This window comes from Jaculus jaculus, chromosome 6 (genome assembly GCF_020740685.1).
Source record: "Jaculus jaculus isolate mJacJac1 chromosome 6, mJacJac1.mat.Y.cur, whole genome shotgun sequence".
NCBI lineage: Eukaryota > Metazoa > Chordata > Mammalia > Rodentia > Dipodidae > Jaculus > Jaculus jaculus.
The window spans coordinates 27,158,416-27,175,507 of record NC_059107.1 but is presented as its reverse complement, the minus strand read 5'-3'; the positions used below and the strand labels follow the sequence as shown (position 1 = coordinate 27,175,507).

The 17,092-nt window shown below is 41.8% G+C and overlaps 1 protein-coding gene across 2 annotated transcripts; it reads right to left on the bottom strand.

The window, feature by feature from the left end:
* Positions 1–1,385: 1,385 nt before the first annotated feature.
* Positions 1,386–15,422, bottom strand: Npm1 (nucleophosmin 1). Of its 2 annotated transcripts, XM_004664996.3 has the most exons (11): positions 15,211–15,422; positions 13,537–13,616; positions 12,959–13,078; positions 11,702–11,795; positions 10,413–10,519; positions 10,085–10,152; positions 7,476–7,533; positions 7,126–7,209; positions 6,060–6,161; positions 3,394–3,468; positions 1,386–1,749 (listed from the first exon to the last, which is right to left on the bottom strand). In XM_004664996.3, exons 1-11 carry the CDS (start codon positions 15,266–15,268, stop codon positions 1,711–1,713), a joined length of 885 nt encoding a protein of 294 aa, XP_004665053.1. In that variant the 5' UTR covers positions 15,269–15,422; the 3' UTR covers positions 1,386–1,710. The 2 variants fall into 2 exon arrangements, with proteins under 2 accessions (XP_004665053.1, XP_004665056.1); XM_004664999.2 differs by lacking the exons at positions 1,386–1,749; positions 3,394–3,468 and adding an exon at positions 4,374–4,684.
* Positions 15,423–17,092: the final 1,670 nt, after the last annotated feature.

Sequence of the window (17,092 nt, the reverse complement as noted above, 5' to 3'; positions counted from 1 at the left end):
CCTGGCTGGAAGACTTTAAACCTGTATTTACAAAACCCAGAACCTTCTTCAATAAAAGCTAATTCCAACCCTCAAGTACACACCCACCTAGGCACAACCTATTTGCAAATGAGATCAAGTATAAGCATGCTAGGACCTCTAGCCCCTGCAAACTACAGATGTGCATTTTAAGCATCGGGCTTTACATGGGTACTGGGGAATTGAATACTGGTCATGAGGCTTTGCAAGCAAATGCCTTAACTGCTGAGCCATCTCTCCAGCCCCGCCCCCCGCACAAAACTTTTTTAAATGTATGAGGGGTAGAGAGAAAATGGGCACACCAGGGCCTCTATCTACTGCAAACAAACTCCAGATGCATGTGCCTCCTTGTGCTTACATGGGTCCTAGGGAATTGAACCAGGGTCCTTTGGCTTTACAGGCAAATGCTTTATGTAACTAAGCCATCTTCTCCAGCCCCTGGGACAAATAAAGTCACATATCCTAGACAATGCTTGGTCATTTTTCTTATATTCATGTCAAAACCAGGTGCTAACTTCTCGGCTGTAATACACTCCTGCAAATGCCATGCTGCTCTTAAGCATTTGCATATCCACCTTGAGAGTCTGCTGAGCGCTCCCTTAGTGGAGTTTACTATTTCGGCCCATTCTGTGGCTAAGACTAATAGTTCTGGAATTCTTAACCAAGATCTTCTCTTACCTTTTTAAAGCAAATTTAAAATGTGTGATGTGACCCAATGACTTGCTCTGCTCAATCTCTTATGTAATAAGCACCTTCTTCTACTAGCAACAGTAGTACCTTCACAAGATCCTCCAACAGGAAAAGATGATATGGGAGAGAATTTTCAACTATTTCATTTGTAATATTCCCCACAGTATTAGAAAAACTATCAGCTCTGAAAATGCCGAGTTGCTCTGTATTCCTGAGTGTGCAAACTTACCTTAATTAAGTGGTAAAATTATGTGCCAACACTGGAGGTTTGATTTGTACCACCCATGTAGAGCCAGATGCACAAAGTAGCTTTGCAGCTTCCCATACTCTTTTCAAATATAAAAACTTTAAAAAAGCCTTTAAAATGATACCAAATTAATCTGTTAGGTGAACAAGCTCTCTTCAGGAAGAGATGTCACTCACCACTTTACTTTGGTGAAGGACCCAAGACAGCCTCTACACAAATTCTCTTTGGCAGACAAGGTTAGGTAGAAAGGTCTGTTGACAAAAAGTTTGCATAGTTCCATTTGCTAGCCATTTATCAAGTCAGCACTAGATACTAATGAATGGTGAGGAATTATTTAAAGGGGGAAACAGCAATTTTCTCATAGGATTTGAGGACACCTTTATTTATGTACATTTATTCTCTCTGACAAAGTATGAAACAGTTAAATGAGTAAATAGAAACAGTACTACTTTATTAAAATACTGGGTTTATTTCACATGTGATATTTTTGTTTCTCCACCATTTCCATGTCTGACCACTACTACTATGTCCTATCATAACATTCCATACATACTTAAAACCAAGCAAAGGGTGGAGTCCAGCTTTAAAAACTAAACAGGCATTTTAGACAACACATTCTTGGCAATGGAACTTGGACAACATTTATCAAACATGGTAGAGAAAGTTCTCACTTTGCATTATAAAAAAGACAGCCAGATATCAACTGTTACAGAAATGAAGACGGAAAATTTCAAGGAACTGTTTAAACTACTTTCTTAAAGAGATTTCCTCCACTGCCAGAGATCTTGAATAGCCTGGGGAAAAAACAAGGGAAAAGACTGGTTAAAAAACGTCTCTTCATAGTTCAACATTTTTCATTCTCTACCAGTTTCCAGAGCTGACAAGTTAAGATATCAGTTTCACTGAAATAAAAATACCTTATACAGCTGGGCGTGATGCCGCACGCCTTTAAACCCAGCACTCGGGGGGAGGGCAGAGGTAGGATTGTCACAAGTTCAAGGCCACCCTGAGTTAAGAGTGAGACCCTACCTCAAAAAAAACCAAGAACAAGTAAAAAATACCTTATATTAATTAAGCTGGTGACTTGGATTTCAACAGCTCCTTAAAGGCCCTCCTCCTCTTTCACTGTAAGTTTCGATAGCACTGATATCTGAATGACACCATGTTTACCCCACCTACCCTTAATTAGAAGATGTGATTAACTTGACAAACTATTAAATGTGTTCTTCACATCAGATTTAAGTATAAAGCATTTTCTAAGAGCACTTACTGTGCAAATATAATTTTCAATTTCCCAGCACCCACTTAAAAAGTGATTAACCGACACCCAAAAAACTATCTTGAATCAAGAGTCCCATCAGTTCTTTGGTATCACCTACAACTGTATTAAATCATTTTGGGCATGTATTAGATGTCTGAAAATTGTTTAAATGCAAACCTCATACCATACTTTTAGTTTTTAATAAAACACATTTATGAACTAGTATATTAAGGCAGAATAATCATTAATTGCCAAATTTTTTATAATTTATAAGATCCATTAAAAACAGACATAGCCAGGGAATGGAGGTATGCATGTCTCTAGTCCCAGCATGGAAGGCAGAGATAGAAAAATGGCTGGGAGTTTGAGGTAATCCTGAGACTACATAGTAAATTCCAGGTCAACCAAGGTTAAGAGACCCTACCTCAAAAAATCAAGAGCCAAAAGAAGGGTATGACTCCTTACACTGTACTCTTTCAGACACAAAATAGATTAGACATCCATAATCTCACATCAGTGTCCGCACTAGATCACAGGAGGAAAAGAGGACATCAAATAAGACTGAGAGGGAGGGGTTATGCAGTGTTGTGAAGAGGAAAGTGAGGGGGCAATTATCATGGTTTATTGTTTACAATTATGGAAGTTGTCAAAAAAGACCTACTCAACTTTTCCTTCATAACTTCACCAACCAAGCATAACTAAGATGTTCATGTGTGACCCTACGCTCATTCCCTAGCATCAACAAGTCCTCACAAAAAGAGACAAGATTAGTACTGAACTTAAATTCAGTGACATACTTTGCCAAAATTTTTGGCAAAATACTTCCCATCTGGAGAAAATGCTCTTTACTAATTCCAAAAAACCAAGTATCAGACTGCTTTAAGCAGCCAATGGTATCAACAATGGAAAACCACAGCCTTATTTCCTTAACCAGCACACTACCAAAAAGTAAGCCTGAGCTTTTTACCAACTATATAAAAAGCTAAGGAAAAAATGTACTAAAGTTATCTTCTCAGTCTCTGCCAACTAAATTCTTTTAAGAGTTTCCATGTACTTTTAAGTACTGTCTGTGGTTAGGAACCTTTTAAAAGTAGCCAACAATTTAAGAGACTAAAACAATCACAATAAATCTCAATGCAAATTTTGGGTTTGCTCTTATCCCCGAAAATTCAGTTACCTCCTGGTCAGTCATCCGGAAGCAATTCTTCACGTAATTGATGAACTTGGCTTCCACTTTGGGAAGAGAACCACCCTATTGAACAAAATTTTTAAAAAAGCAGTATTAAGGACAATCAAGTATTAATTTTGATATTAACAGAAAATTCCTTGAAGATTTACATACTGTTACATGGGCCTGTTCATTCTTTGTCCCTTCATTTTAAAAATACTATCACTTTTGGATCTAGAAAGACCTAGTAAGCAGTGTTATGAGGATTAGGGTCTTTCAATTGCTGATGGTTCAATTCTTTCAACAGCCATTCCAAGAATGATTAAAGATGATTAAGCTACACTAATGACTCTACAAGCATGCAGATGTCAACTTAGCTGTCCATCCATCCGTATTGTTAGGAATCACTTGTCATTGCCCTCTACCAACCATGCAAAACCAAATTCTAAACAAATGCGTCCCCTCTAGATCACAGTAAATAATCCAACCTTTTGAAAAAACTTGGCATGTTTCAAATATTGCATATAGACAAAAAATAAATACCTACCTATCCTTTGTCACCACCATTAAATGAAATATGCTGCAAATACCTTAAAAATTATTAAAACTATTTTGGGACTGGATAAATGGCTCAGCAGTTAAAGGCACTTGCTTACAAAACTTGACTCCAGGGTTTGATTCCCCAGCATCCACCTATAGCCAGAGGCATAAAGTGGCACCTGTGTCTGGAGTTTGCAGTGGCAGGAGACCCTGGCGTGCCCATACTGCTTCTCATGTACATAAAAAATATTTTAAAAAACGGTTGTTTTGTATGCTAAATGTAAAATTCCTATCATGATGGAATTTTAGTCTTATGCATCTCAGCTTCCAAATGTCAAAGTAACTGCCCAAATCAGCCACTGGATGCAAATACATGATTGCCTCCATCACCTGGAAAATAGGCCTCACTGTAGTAATGTCCAATTAAAATATTGTCACATACATCCTTATTTGGTTCATTCAAGCATTTATTGAGCAGCTAAGCAGATACAAAGGTAATTAAAACATAGTTATAGATGAAGCATATCCACAGTAGGAGTAAGCAGTAAGCTTCACTGAATCACATTGAGTCAAAGAAAAATGTTTTTTGTTAAAAGGCTACATTCTGCAAGGGAATGTGGAAAGGGGAATGAGATTAAAATAGAAGACTTCAGTCTGGATTGTTGATGATACTCAGTTTGGACTAGATTTGTTTCTCCTTTTCCTCTTTCCCCATCTTTGGGCTTTATTTACCAGTAGTGCCCAGGACTGTTCAATGTGCCTGCAATTAAACCAAGGAGATACAACCACATTAAAATTGGGGGGGGGGGGAAGTATTGTTTTACCATTGTATTCAAGGGATTAAAAAAAAATCAGTGATACCAGGAAGGGTTACACTGCAAATAAAGTAAATATACAGTCTGGGCAGATGGTTATTAAGACCTTCACAGGGCTGGAGAGATGTCTTAGTGGTTACAGTGTTTGCCTGCGAAGCTGACGGACCCAGGTTCAATTCCCCAGGACCTATGTAAAAGCCAAATGCACAAGGGGGTGCATGCTACTTGCATTAATTAGCAGTGGCTAGAGGTCCTGGTGTGCCCATTTTTTCTACCTTTCTCAAAATAAATTTTAAAAAGACCTTCCTTCATTAGCCCCCGCTACTTTTCCCTTTGGATGCCAGCTCAAATCAGTATGCTTGTCATGATAAATTTTAGGATGTTTCCATCCATTTCTCAATAAATCTCCTTTGCCTTGCTCAAGCAAACAGCACTAAATGTGATTTCTTCCCAAATCCATTCATTGCAGACGTGAGGTCATATATATAGTGCCTACAGAACACATGGAGAAGTGTTGGCATTTTTTCCACCTCCACATCTCACTAACTGGGATCTTAATCACAGTTCAGGAAATCTTTAATTAAGACACAAAGTGATCATTCCATTTTATACTCAAGTCCAAAGTTCACCAAGCACACATTAGTTAAACAAATTCAAGGTATAACCACAGGTAGATTAGGAATACCTTGTGTAAAGGGCAAATAAATGATTCAATTTGAAGGAAAATGCTTAATCATTGAGAATATACTAGCGGGGAAAAAAAAAAAATCTCAGGTCTTTTCCAGCTGTTTCCAATTTTACTAACTCTCGCCCTCTACTGGTTCTGTAGTACAGCCACAGGCTACTTTTCAGTGATGTTGTCAATCTATCTTACAATACTTTGTATTTAATGGATAAGATTTATTACTATATTAAAAAAGTGATTATAAATTAACATACTTTTACAATCCATTTTTGTGGAAAAAACAAAACAAAACATAAAAATGGTTAAGTGATTAGCAGTGGAACCGAATGGATGACTGACTTAGCCTTCAATGTGCTTGCCTTGCAAGCATGAAGCTAAAACTTTGAACTCCCATTCCCATGTAAAAATATTTAAAAATTAGGCATAGTGGCCTGTGTGATGCCAGTGCTATGGCAGCACAGGCCAAATGGATCCCCAAAGATTGCTGGCCAGTGCAGTTCCCTTGCAAGTTCCAGGACAATGAGGGATTCCCGTGTCAAAGAATGATATGCAAAAGGTGTACAAGTCCATTTCCTCACCCCCTAAGTACAATTTACAGCAAAGGAAAAAAACCAACCAAGGGTAAACTTACTCACCTTTTCTATACTTGCTTGCATTTTTGCTTTAATGTCTTCAACAGAACTAGGTCCTTTTGGTGTTTTAGGAGTTTTTTCCTGTTTTTTGAAGGCTTCTTGACCCTGGGGAAAAGGTCAGTTTGAAAAGGTCTTAACAGAGTATAGTTCTGAATAGCCATCACTGCCTGGATTCATTAACAAAGTCAAGGTAACAGAGAGATAGCTCAGTGGTTGAAGGTGTTTGCTAGAAAGCCTAATTCCCTAGCACCCAGGCAAAAGCCAGATGCAGTGGTGAGAGCTCCTGAAAGACCTATACTTCTCCCTCCCACACAGACACCTTAAACCCAGATAAAATTGGTATTTTAAGTTCACATTCAGTTGGGCATGGTGGTACACACCTTTATAATCCCAGCACGCCAGAGGCCAAGGCCAACCTGAGACTACATAGTGAATTCCAGGATCAGCCTGGGATAGAGTAAGACCCTACTTCCAAAAACTATAAACCAAAACAAGAAAAATAAGACCCAAAGGGCTACAAAAATGAAGCAAGATGGATCTGGAGGGATGGATTAGCAGTTAAGGCACTTGCTTGCAAATCTTAAAGACCTACTATGCATATAAGCCAGATGCATTGAATGGCACATGCTTCTAGGATTTGTTTGTAGTGGCTAGAGGCCCTGGCACACCCATTCTCTCTCCCCCTTCTCTTTGCTTGCAAATAAACACTTTCAAATTCTGTAGATGAAGCAAGAAAGTTAAGGCAACTCAATGCATGAGGCCTATCCTAAAGCACAATATACTCCTCGGGCATTACTCATGTGCTTTATGCTAATACCTTTAATAAGGTATTTTTCTTTATAGTAAAAAGTATGTCATATTAAAAAATTCCTTGAGCCTTCTCCCAAGTACCATGTTGACATTCTTGCATCTACAGTGTGTAGTTAGAGCCACTGGACACAAACACCTAATCTTTCTATAACACCAATGACAGGTTTATCCAAATGCCAAATTTCAAACAAAGTTCTTCCAGAATTGCCCAAATTTCTACTATTTCCATAAAGTCTAATTTTAAGTGCATGCCACTTACTTTTGATCTTGGTGTTGAGGGTTTTGAGTCTTTCCCATTTTGGTTTGATTTTTGTGCATTTTTGGCTGGAATATCTCGTATAGACTGTAATTAGAGATTAACTTAAAATCAGTAACCCTCTTGGCAACATAAACTGCCCCAAAATCATTATGAAAAAAGGTAGCCTTCATGACGGCACATCTTCCAAACCCAGCACTCGGAAGCCAGGGGTAGGAAGATCACCCTAAGACTGGCTTTGAACCCAATGATCCTCCTACCTCGGCCTCAGAGTGCTGGGAATAAAAGTGTGTGTTGCCACACCCACCTTGTTCACTATTTTTTAACAATTTTATGGCTTGTTGTGTACTCACTTTCTTCACTGGAGCTTTTTCTTCAGCTTCATCATCATCAAAATCATCATCATCATCACTGTAAACCAAGACATTCAGAGCACGTAAATTATTACAGGAGCTATGAGATTCATCACATGTATTCACTGAAGCATTATTCACAATAGCCAAGAGGTAAAGGGTTAAGTAAGATGAATGGCTATAAAACAAGTTTATGTACATACAAGGCAGTATTAGCTTTAACCCAAGATATCCTTTATGTTTTGACATAATGTATTCTAAGTCACACACTAAACTGAAATTCTTAGAAACTTACGCACTGAAAGCAATCATATCAAAACTAAAGTTTCTTGGGCTGGAGAGATGGCTTAGCAGTTAAGCCCTTGCCTGAAGCCTAAGGACCCCGGTTCGAGACTTGGTTCCCCAGGTCCCACGTTAGCCAGATGCACAAGGGGGCGCACGCGTCTGGAGTTCGTTTGCAGAGGTTGGAAGCCCTGGCGCGCCCATTCTCTCTCTCCCTGTCTTTCTCTCTGTGTCTGCCGCTCTCAAATAAATAAAAAAATTAAAAAAAAAAAACTAAAGTTTCTCTTTCCTCTCATACTCTCTAAACAGTAAGTAATGACAGGCCAGGCACAGTGGTGCATGCTTTTAATCCCAGCACCTGGAAGGCTGAGGTAGGAGGGTCACCTTTAAGTTGAAGGCCACCCTGAGACTACTTAGTGAATTCCAGGTCAGAGTGAGACCCAACTTCAAACAATAAAAGGGACCCACACAATAGTATAAAAATAGTCATTTGCTTCCATAAAACACAAGAATCTCTGCCACTCAGATGCACAAAATTGACATTAGCATTATCATTAGTCTCCAGGAGAATCCAAAAAATGCAAAAAGTTAATATGTAGACAAGTCACAACTATAGATGACTGATAAAAATATTAAATTCCTCAGCTACTTTGCAAAACCACTTGGCAAGTTCTTCAAAAAGTTTGATCTGCACTTATTACCATGACCCACCAATTCTAATTGTATACCTAAGAAACAAGAATAAACATTGGCTCTTCCTAAATATGTAAGTGCCATTAAGCATAAAGCTGCCAGACTGCATAGAGATTATCATCTGGATCCACATAATACACTCACTTATTCCCTCAAGAGCATAGTGTTCCTCAGGTTTATTTTTTATTCATTTATGAGAGCATGAATGGACACACCAGGGTTTTTAGCCACTGCAAAGGAACTTCAGATGCATGTGTCCCTTGTTCATCTTGCTTTGTAGGCAAGCACCTTAACTGTAAGCCATCTCTCCAGCCCTGTTTTTATTTTTATTTACTACTAAGAGGAAATGCGTCAGAAAGAGAAAAAAATGAGTGGGCATAAAAAAAAAAGTGTTGGTCGTGATGGTGCACGCCTTTAATCCCAGCACTTGGGAGGCAGAGGCTGTGAGTTTAAGGCTACCCTGAGACTGCACAGTGAATTCCAGGTATACCTGGGCTAGAGACCCTACCTCAAAAAAAAAAAAAAAAAAAGGAAAAGAAAAAAAGAAAAACATAGCCAGGCGTGGAGGCGCATGCCTTTAATCCCAGCACTTGGGAGGTAGAGGTAGGAGGATCACATGAGTACGAGGCCACCCTGAGAATACATAGTGAATTCCAGGTCAGCCTGGACTAGAGCGAGATCACACCTTGAAAAACCAAAAAATTCAAAACACAAGAGGGCTATGCAAAGTATCAGTGCATCCCATTAGTCCCAGTACTCATGAGGCCAGCCTTGACTAGACCCTTCAAAGCCCAAAAGAATTAGGATACAAGTCCAATTCCAAAGCTTTCTTGTGACAGCTTTAAGTTTTCAACATAGTAGACATCTACAAACCTATATAATAACTTGATAGAAGTCAATCTAAGCATAATTGTTTCTATTTCTTCTTGGGTATGTTCACTCATCAATGGTTAAGTACTCTTTTATTATTTTATTTTATTTTATTTTTTGGTTTTATGAGGTAGGGTCTCACTCTAGCTCAGGCTGACCTGGAATTCACTATATAGTCTCAGGGTGGTCTCGAACTCATGGTGTTCCTCCTACCTCTGCCTCCCAAGTGCTGGGATTAAAGGCATGCGCCTCCACGCCTGGCTTAGTTATTCTTAAAGTAGTGATATTCAAATACTAAAGCATTTTATAAATCTGATGTACAAGTAAATTTCTGTCACTAAAAATTTTTTAATGGCCTCTTTAAAAATATTTCTATTTGCAAGCAGAGAAAAGAGAATGGGTGTGCCAGGGTGAATTCCAGATGCATGCACTGTTTTGTGCATCTGGCTTATGTGTATTCAGGGGAACTGACCCTGAGCTGTTAAGCTTTGCAGGCAACCACTGTAACTGCTGAACCATCTCTCCAGCCCTTAATATCCCTTTAACAAATTTAAAGGGGGGAGGGGGCAGATAGTTCAATGGTTAGGGATGCTGGACTCCAAACCTGAAGGTTCAAGTGCACTTTCCCACACCCACCCAGATCCACAATGTGGTACAAGGACAAAAGGCCCTGGTACACCCATATTCTATGACACATTATCAACTATGCAACATAAGGAGCATTCTTTCATATGTGCATTATCAACTTTCTATATACTACTTACTCTTCATCATCCTCATCATCATCTTCATCCTCATCATCATCTTCATCAGCAGCAAGTTTTACTTTTTTCTTGAAAGAAAAATATACTTATGAAGAGCTGATTCTTATTCACCAAGTTAAGGCTAGAAAACAATCCAGTTAAAACTTTTACATCTTAGGCCGATCGTGGTGGTGCATGCCTTTAATCCCAGCAGTTGGGAGGGCAGAGGTTTAAAAGGATCACTGCTGAGTTTCAGGCCACCCTGAGACTACATAGTTAATTCCAGGTCAACCTGGGCCAGATTGAGATCCTACCTCAAACCCCCCTCCAAAAAAATTCTCATCTTTACCTGTGGAACTTTGTTACCACCTCCAGGTGCAGATCGCTTTCCAGACATACTTAAGAGTTTTACATCCTCCTCCTCTTCATCTTCTGATTCTGCATCTTCCTCCACAACTGAAATAAAATTGGACATTACAAAACTTCTAACAAACTGGGCTTGGTGGTACACACCTTTAATCCTAGCTCTCAGGAGGCAGAGGTAAGATTGTTGAGTACTAGAGGTCACCCTGAAACTACAGTCAATTCCAGGCCAAGAATGAAACTTTACGTCAAAAAAAAAAAAAAATGGGGCGCGGGGGGGAAGCTAGAGAGATGACTAAGCAATTAAGGTACTTGTCTACAAAGCCTAAGGACTCAGGTTCTATTTCCCCAGTACCCCAGTAAAGCCAGATGCACAAGCTGGCACATGTGTCTAGAGGTCAAATTTTAAAGAGGAGCCAGGCGTGATGGTGCACACTTTTAATCCTGTGACTACATAGTGAACTCCAGGTCAGCCTGGACCAGAGTGAGACAGTATCTCAAAGAAAAAAAATACTTAGCCAGGCGTTGTGGCACACGCCTTTAATCCCAGCAGTCAGGAGGCAGAGGTAGGATAGCCAAGAGTCCAGGTCAGCCTGAGCTACAGTGAGACCCTACCTCGAAAAAACAAACAAAACTTGTAGTTAGGAGCTGGGCATGATGAGGCACTTGAGAGGCTCAGACAGGAAGATCACTGTGTGTTCCAGGTAAGTACAACTACATAATCAATTCCATGTTAGCCTGGGCTACACAGAGTTAAAACCCTACCTCCAAAACTCAGAAAAACCAAGCACTAAAAAACAGTTTTAAAAACAGCAAATGAGGACCAGAAAAAAATCTTAAGGGTTTTGAGCTAATGCTCACTGCTAGCTTATCTGTGTGCCTGTGTCAGTTTCAAGGCTACAAAGGAATATCTACCCAGCTTTAGGGTAGCTGGGAAATGAAACCCTAGGCTGGCAAGCTTGCAAGCAAGCACCTTTTAACCACTGAGCCATCTCCCATGTAAGCACCTACTGCTACGTCTTAAAAGCAAAACATGGCTGAGTGTGGTGTGCTTGCCTTTAATTCCAAACTCGGAAGGCTGAGTTAGGACTGTCAGAAGTTCAAGGCCAGCCTAGCCTAGCACAAAAACCCAAGGGGCAGGGGCATAAAACCAGGCCTTTCTCAATAGAAATTACAGGATTCTCTGGAACATTATTTCAAGACAGAACTAAAGTAAATGAAGTTCTGATTAGGAACTAAGCAGCACAGTAAAGATATAGCATAAAAATAACATACCTACTAAGTGCTGTCCACTAATATGCACAGGCCCTGAACCACACTTCAACCTTAAGACCACAGGTGGTGTAATTTCAAAGCCCCCAAGAGAAACCTAAAAGTGAGAAATTTTAAATCATTAATCATAAAGAAAATGTGATTGGTCAGCCAGATACAACAGTGGCATATCTGTTATGGAAGTGGTCAATTACTGACTGGATCTGAGATCTGCTCCATGGGGAGAATTTTAGTGAAAAGCTATTATGATGGCTGGGAAGGTCATAGGTCCTAGCAGAAATATTACTGTTGTTTGGCTGAATAGGTGTGCTATGCCCACACACTTATTTCCTACATATATAATTAGTTCTACACTCACTTTTGGTCAGAGAAGCTTCCTGAGATGGTGGCAACTACTAAAGAGACACAAACCTTGCCAAAAGTGCTGAGAATAAGACAGTTGTGTGCTCAGCACTGAGTGAGACATTCTCTATGACACCCTCCAAGGCTCAGGGAACACAGCGTTAAGGGGGTACTGAAAGAAGGTTAGGAGCCACAAAGAATGAGGTTAAGTGCTTTGGAAACTCCTACAGACATGAAGTGGTCATTGAGTACATGACCTCACAACAGCATGTTACCCACACACCAACATCAACATGCCATCATGGCTGAGCAAAAAAAAAAAAAAAAAAAAAAAACTTAGGGGAAGAGAGACTAGTTAGGAAAAAAGGGCTAGTTAAATAGAGAATGGACACCTTTATACCCAGCACTATGGAGGCAGAAGGATCACCATGTATTCAAGGCCACCCTGAGACTATATAGTGAATTCCAGGTCAGCCTGAGCTAGAGTGAGATCCTACCTGGGGGGGGGGGGGGGGGGAATGAAAGGGCCAGGGAGGCCCAAAGTAATGAGGATTATTTCCGAAATGTATTATTTACACATATGAAAATTACAAAGTTTTCAACCATGTGACAGCCCAGGCATGGTGGTACACGCCTTTAATCCCAGCACTCAGGGGATACAAGGATCACTGACTTCAAGGCCAACCCAAGACCCTACCTCAAAAAAGGGCATCATAGGCCAGGCTATATACATCCAAATCAACATTTGTGTATAGATGCAGCACAAAATATATAATCAAGAATTGATCAATGCAATTTCAGTGACAGACTGATGTTTTCACTGCTGAAACTAAAAATCAAACATAACATCCCTTTTATCTCCTTTGTGTTATGACACCTGCCAAGTGACATAAAACACAAAATGCCCAGTGTCCTTACCGTTGGTTGTACAGACATTTTCAAAGTTGCCAGTGTTACTTTAATTGGACTGCCTTCATAATTCATTGCCTCTGCCTCAACGATGTGCAGTTCATCTTTTGCCCCAGCCCCTAAACTGACCTGTGAACAAAACAAAAAATCTAATTCCAGCTATTTTATCATCATTCCTCAACATGTTATGCATTGAAAGTATAAGCCTTTCACCACCACCACTAATACACAACTGATTGTTCACAATACAATGCACACACACTATGATCACCTAAGAAACATGGCAACCACTACAAGGCTGAGTAGCAGGCCAGTCACTGTGGCTTAATAAAGATTATCACTACCCTAGAAAAAAATTTTTTAATAAAACTGATGAAAACAATACACAGTACTGGCTGGGCTTGGTACTACAGAAGATAGCAAAGATAGCCAGTTCTTGGTCACTAGTATACACAAATGAGGCATATGCAATACCCACTCCTAGCAATATTATCTTAACAGTCAAGGAAGTTGAAGCAAAGCCTTCAATCAAATGTATAGCAACTAAATGGCTGAAATCAAGGTTAAGTAATATTAATGTTAAGTACCGTTCTTAATGATAACTGGTGCTCATTTTCATCATTATCCACCTTAAAGTGATAATCTTTGTCAGCCTTTAGTTCACAACCTGTAAATAAAAAAAGAAAAATTCTACCAAGGAGAAAAGTAACATCAAAACCTAAGTAATTAACTTGTGAACTAGTTTCTCACAAGTTACCCAAGAGGACAAGTCAGAAAGCTCTCCCTGAATTCTTAAAAGTAATTCCCTAACCAACTAACACCCGTAAGAGACTGATTTCCACTTTTTCTAACTCATTTCTTTCCTCACTCTCTCTTAAAATAGCCTACACGCTTCCATTTGCAGTTGCCAGAGACCCTGTAGCGCCCATTCTTTAATAAAATGTATTTGTAAAGCTGAATCTACCTAAATTCTCAAGGAAAGCGAATACTCAATGGTTGCACACCACCAATATGGACAACTTATCACTGCAAGATATAAGGTACACATGTGAATGATCCAAAGCAGAAATTCAGAATTGTTGTTGGGGATGTTTCCAATATAAAGGTTTCGCAAGACATTCTTTACATAAACTGTACCCCAAATTCTTAAGTGCAAAGTCGTCTTCACATTAAGTGAAGTGTATGCACTATCCCAGAAGCGGAAAACCGGTCTTAAATATGTTCACAATAACCAAGTGATTCATTTAATGATACCATTTAACTGCTACTTGGTATTGCTCAATCAAATCTCCGCAAGATAAAAACGTGGGGCCACTTTGCACTCTTTAGTCTGCTGCGTGTGGCGTAGCGGAGAGCGCTCCACGTTGACACTCCAGGTGTGACTGAACCTCACCATGGGGGCCCAAGGGGGTCTTGCATACCGGTCCTATTAAATAAAGGACAGCACCAGCTCAGGGGCCAGGGCTCTAGGTTCATCTTTGGTGGGTGCCACGAGCAGGGTGAGCTGCCATGTGGGACCGACTCCACTCCACGTCCCGCAGGGGCACAAGGCAGGCCTCGATAAAGCCTCCGCCATCACAGATGTGCGCACTTGAAAACAAAGACCTCCAAAATCCTGCCACTTCCCTCATCATTTCCCGCCATAGGACACCCCCCCACTGAGCTCATGGGGTGACAGGACCCCAGCAGTGAGACCCGGATGGAGAGCCCACACTGCCCCCTCCCCATCCACCTACCACGTGGCAACCACGTGCTCCCGGCGACCGCGGTCCCCCTCCCTGCGGCGAGCGGGGCCAGGCCTCCCCTCCCCCGCCCCGGCCGAGCCGCCGTGGAGAAGCACGCCATCCCCGGAACCCGGGCCTCTCGCCTCGCCACCCAGACAGCCGGGGCCGTGCGTTAGTAAATAGCAACTAATAATCAGAACCCAAACTTCCAACACACCTAAAAAGGAGAAAAGGAGTAATGATGGCGGAGCTCGGGCTCTCAGCGTAGGCAGTGATGAGACCGGCAAGTCGCCCCCTTCCCAATCACCTGAGGCCCTGTAGGCCGCGCGCGCCAGCCGCTCACGCCCCAGGGGCCCGCAACGGTTGGACCCTCCAGGCTCCCGTCGTGCGGCTCCCCGGCTTCCGGCGTCTTCTCCCCGAGTCTTACTCCTCGCTCTCTGCACAGCTCCAGGCCTCACCCGGAGTCCCGCCTCCCCGCCCCCAACCACACACACACAAGCCTCTAGGCCCTGCGGAAACCCTCCACGAAGCCATTACCGAAAAGGTAGTTCTGAGGCCTCAGCGGGCTCATGTCCATGTCCATCGAATCTTCCATGGGGGGTGGCACGCACTTGGGGGGGGTGTGAGGAGACGGACGGAGACAACTAACTACGGCGCCTCACACTAGACGCGTAGGACGGAATCACACCAGGGAAAGGACGCGGGCTCTCCGCACGGATATATAGCCGTCGCAGATCTCGCGAGAGCTTCCGAGTTGAGCCTCCGCGGAGTCGGCCGGGAACCCCCGCAACCCCGCACGATCCCAGAACTGCGCAAGCGCGTTACGACCCCACGCCTTACTACCTCACTGCTTAGCTTCTCCAGGTGCTTGGCGGGCTCACACTGAGCATGCGCGCTAGAATCCCGGCCCCACCCCTCTGCCGCGGTCGCCTGAGCGCAGGCGTGCTTGCCCCTGATGGCGCGCTCCCAGTCTCCATCCCTTCCACGTCTTCTCCTGCTGCGGAGTGCAGGCCTCTCGCCACGGAGCCTCCTTCGCAGCCCACCCTGGAAGATGGCGACTAAGTCTTAAACAGATTGAGATGTGAAGTATTCCCCCGGAGAGAAATGAGTTCGCAGCTCTAATCTCGTCTCTTCTACGCGGCCCTCGGGCCTCTAAACCGCCCTGTTTGAACATGTTGCTATTAAGCTGGGCGTGGTGGAGCACGTCTTTAGTCCCAGCACTCAGGAAGCGGAGGTAGGAGGATTGTAAATTCAAAGGCAGTCTGGAGACTCTATCTCAAAAAGAAAAAAAAGTAAATACCCCCCCCCAAAAAAAAAACAAACACAAAAAATAATCCAAGCTGGGCATGGCGGTGCACACACCTTTAATCCCAACACTCTGGAGGCAGTGGTAGGATGATGGCTGTGAGTTCAAGGCCACCTTGAGACTACATAGTGAATTCCAGGTCAGCCTGGGCTAGAGTGAGACTCAAACTCAATTAAAAAAAAAAAAAATAGTGTAGTAATGCCTCAAGTCTCTGTACTCCTGTTACAGTTGGGAAGATAGCTGTGATACACATGAGCTAACAATTATTAACAACCCCAAATTTGGAGAAAGGATCAGCATAAAAATGGGGCCTCCTGCTATACTTTTTCTTCACTCCAACTAAAGTTTCCAAGCTCTTTTGAGATGCATAATACAAACATTTGATGGAGAAAATCCTGAAACCTAGGAGATTTATCTGCGCAAAGAAATTGGGTTAAAGGAGAGGGAAAGCATAGCTGAGTGGAATTTGAACACTTCAAAAATGAGGAAAGCTCCGAGATTTTTGGCAGAGATGGAGGAAGCATTGATGTTCTTTCAGCCTGTACAAGTATTAGTTGAAATTACTTTGTAATTTCTTTCTAGATTCTGGACTTAATTTGAATGTAGCTCTGCAAGGAGCCACTGTGAATGTAAATAAATACATTGGTGGTTTTAAGATTTCAGACACCTTGTAGGGACACGAACAATGTATCTCAAGGGGGTTAAGTGCATAAGCACGTGCACACACACGAACAAGCGTATTTTTGAGATTGACAAATTACAAATGCAATGAATCTTTCACGCCTTTCCCATTACAATTGTAAAGGTCAGCACAAGTTGAAAAGGTTGAAATATACTCCTTTCTATCTCCATTCCCATTCCCTAGGGTTAGCCTCCATAAATAAATAAATAGTTGTGCAAATATCCTTACCAGGACTCACTCGAAAAAAGCAAAAATAAAAATTCTTCCAGACCTTTAAAGGTTCTTAAGTGTGTGTATATGGAAAGCCATATAGTTGGAGGCTTTTGTGTATGTGCCTCCCCCCACACACACCCCCCCCAAGGTAGGGTCTCACTCTAGCCCAGGCTGACCTGGAATTCACTGTGTAGTCTCTCAGGGTGACCTCAAACTCA

Excerpts from the sequence above, each read along its gene's own strand:
- Npm1 (XM_004664996.3), bottom strand. The coding sequence starts at position 15,268 with ATGGAAGATTCGATGGACATGGACATGAGCCCGCTGAGGCCTCAGAAC. Across the intron at positions 13,617-15,210 it reads GCCTCAGAACTACCTTTTCG|GTTGTGAACTAAAGGCTGAC; the intron begins GTAATGGCTTCG and ends TTTTATTTACAG. Across the intron at positions 6,162-7,125 it reads CCTCAACACCAAGATCAAAA|GGTCAAGAAGCCTTCAAAAA; the intron begins GTAAGTGGCATG and ends CCTTTTCCCCAG.